The 2,904-nt window shown below is 36.9% G+C and overlaps 1 protein-coding gene across 2 annotated transcripts; it reads left to right on the forward strand.

Moving 5' to 3' along the window:
- The first annotated feature begins 1,623 nt into the window (after positions 1–1,623).
- Positions 1,624–2,685, forward strand: LOC112468528 (ATP-binding cassette sub-family B member 10, mitochondrial-like). Of its 2 annotated transcripts, none has more exons than XM_025037748.1 (3): positions 1,624–1,837; positions 1,915–2,284; positions 2,370–2,685. In XM_025037748.1, the coding sequence occupies exons 2-3, from the start codon at positions 2,161–2,163 to the stop codon at positions 2,675–2,677; spliced, it is 432 nt and encodes a 143-aa protein (XP_024893516.1). In that variant the 5' UTR covers positions 1,624–1,837; positions 1,915–2,160; the 3' UTR covers positions 2,678–2,685. The 2 variants fall into 2 exon arrangements, with proteins under 2 accessions (XP_024893516.1, XP_024893517.1); XM_025037749.1 differs by having other exon boundaries at positions 1,624–1,755.
- Positions 2,686–2,904: the final 219 nt, after the last annotated feature.

Raw genomic sequence — 2,904 nt, forward strand, 5'->3', positions numbered from 1 at the left:
TTTTTTCATGAAAATGTATATATTTGAATAAATGAACGATTTCTTTGAAATATATGTATAAGAGGTACAATTTTTTATTATATTTATATTCACATTTACCAATCATATGCAAAAAACTTAGATAAAATAACCAAAAATCCAGAAATCGACGAAAAATAGGCACTTATACAAAAATTAGGGTTTTCTCGTTGAGTTATGACTGATTTCATGCTCAAAAACATATGAGACGTATCGGAATGTATCAAATATTGACAACATATATCCAAAAGTAATATATTATGTTTATTTTAGAGTCAGTTAAGACACTATCAATCATTTGAGGACCATAAAAGGCCCAAAAGTGGCTAAAAATAGGGTTTTTCGCATTTTTGAGTACGGCCCACCATTCCAAAAAATCTGAAAAAATTCTAATACATGTAGAACACTAAAATATACAATTTTCTAGAGTAATTAGACGTGCAACTATACAAAAAATTAGAAAAAAATTGATTCAAATATTTATTTTATTTTTTTAGGTTAGATATTTAACGCGCCTAAAGCTCAAAAAAATTGTGTGCTAAGTACTTTTTATAAGCTATAGTCTCAAATTTTTTCAAAATTTTTAACGTAAAAGAACCGGAGAAAAAAATAATTTTTGAAAAAAGCGGTTTTTTGGTGCTACTAGGAAAAGGAGGGGGGATGGATAGTCGGAAAAATCGTAAAATAAAATTCTTTTTTTAGTGTACTTATGCAGATCCAAAGTCATTTTTCCGTTTCATTGACAGTGGCATTTTGCCTATCTTACTGTGGGGTACCCTTTAGTTATAAAATACTAAAATAATAATGAAATTTCAAAAAAAAAAAAATTTTTATGCCGGGTAAATATCGGAAATCGAAATATCGGTGAGTAATTCAATACTAAGCACCAGTAGTTCTGTGTAGTATTAATCACTACCTATAATATTTATCACTACCAGTATTTTTCCAGTATTTCCCAAATAAATATTGACAGTATTAAATCACTGAGATTTTAAGTATTTAGTCAGTAATACTTTTCTGTAAGGGATGAAGCTGAAAGAATACCTAGTGGTTACCCTAATGATTTTCATTTCCGTCATAATGATATTTCCCGACGTACAAACAGTCACCATAATATTTACGCTATACACATTGTATATTTTGTTGTTAAGTCTAGAGATCGATCCACGATTGGTTCCCAAGGAACAGTGAACCATTTACGTAGGATTCGCGCGTATTGCGATCAATAGTGCCCGAGGGTACGAGCGAGGACCAATAGCGTCCGTATTAAGCGTTTAGACATTTATTTTACCATTATGAGTATCTTAAGGCTCCCACAGACAGGACGCGTCAAGCGTCAAGCAGCGAGCAGTAACCAATCAGCGAGACGATATTTTCTACGCCACTGCTGATATCACCTCACTGATTGGGTTCAATTGGGTTGCTGCTCGCTGCTTGACGCTTGACGCGTCCTGTCTGTGGCTCCCTTTAGGGTGCCGTCCCATGGCGCGTATCGAGATACGCGCGTATCGGGCGTATTGACTCTGCGACCAATCACAGACGATCCGCCGTTTTTGATACGCTTAAAAATCTTTTGAACATTGTTTAAGCGGATCGCACACTCACACAGTTCCATCGTAACGTACGTGTGGGTCGAGCCCTCCTTCTTGGGTTCAGGTGTCATATTGAGTGTAGAAAGTGCACTAGTGACACTAGAGCAGTAGAGAAAAGAGAAGAAACGGAGTATTTACATACGAGGTGCGTGCAATTAGGAATTATTGCGATCTAATACACAACAGAATACTCAGGAGAATTTGGACAGTTTCCCGCAAAGCTGATCGTACGTATTCGATCGTACATATGCGTAGTCACGATGATGTTCCAATGAAATCCTGAGTGACACTGTTTTGTGTTTAGGTTAACCCGAATCGAAGGCCGACACAAGCAGGATTGTCAGATTCTCGAGGAAGGGCCGCGTGTTCATCGGACTGAGACACTATACGACCAACGCTATCCGGTCCGACGCATCTATGCCCGTAGTACATGCGGTTAAGGCGAAGAGACGCTCGGAATTGAAGACTTTACTTTTGCTGGCCGCCCCCGCTTGCTCTCTTTGTGATATTTCTCATAGGCGGTGTGAGCAACTTTGGCAGAGTTTGTCTAATGTCGACGGCGGAACACAAAATCACGCAGTCCCTTAGGAAACAGGCGTACGCCGCTATCCTTCAACAGGAAACGGCAATGTTTGACAGAGAAAGTACGGGAGAACTAGTCGGGAGATTGAGCGGTACGTTTCACGCTTTTAATCAGATATAACGCATCATTAAGGCATCGAAATCTATCATTTTGATTTCATTATCCTTTTTTTCCAGAAGATACACAACTTATTAGCTCCGCTGTCACGTCCAATGTATCAGATGATTTGCGCTCTGCTATTATGGCCATTACAGGAATGTCCATGATGTTTTATGTCGCCGTCGCTAGCATAATATCGATTAATGAAAGTAATTTGGTTCATAAAGGTGTGAGTGAGATTGATTTCTTTCTCGGCGCTGTAAATGAACGCTCGTCCGCACTTTCTCTGTATATTTTGTGTTGTGATACTATTCGCTGTAAAACGTATTCTCAATCAGTGATATATATTGTAATGATTACTTGTAATAAAAATAAATCTGATTAACTGAGTTATTGTCACTGATTCACTCTTCGCAAATTTATTACTGCTATCTTATTTGTTACTATCTACATATTTGTTATTCTAGACTATACTGGCTTCTTTGTTAATTAAACGCCATATCAGGTATATAAGCATTAATTATAACACAATTTTGAATAAATATATTTAATACAACTCAATTTGTGCGCAGGCATAGAAAATAAGAGAAAATAATGACATTAAAAGTAATG

This window comes from Temnothorax curvispinosus, unplaced genomic scaffold (genome assembly GCF_003070985.1).
Source record: "Temnothorax curvispinosus isolate PA1 unplaced genomic scaffold, ASM307098v1 QBEX01018565.1, whole genome shotgun sequence".
NCBI classification, from domain to species: domain Eukaryota; kingdom Metazoa; phylum Arthropoda; class Insecta; order Hymenoptera; family Formicidae; genus Temnothorax; species Temnothorax curvispinosus.

Excerpts from the sequence above, each read along its gene's own strand:
- LOC112468528 (XM_025037748.1), top strand. The coding sequence starts at position 2,161 with ATGTCGACGGCGGAACACAAAATCACGCAGTCCCTTAGGAAACAGGCG. Across the intron at positions 2,285-2,369 it reads ACTAGTCGGGAGATTGAGCG|AAGATACACAACTTATTAGC; the intron begins GTACGTTTCACG and ends CTTTTTTTCCAG.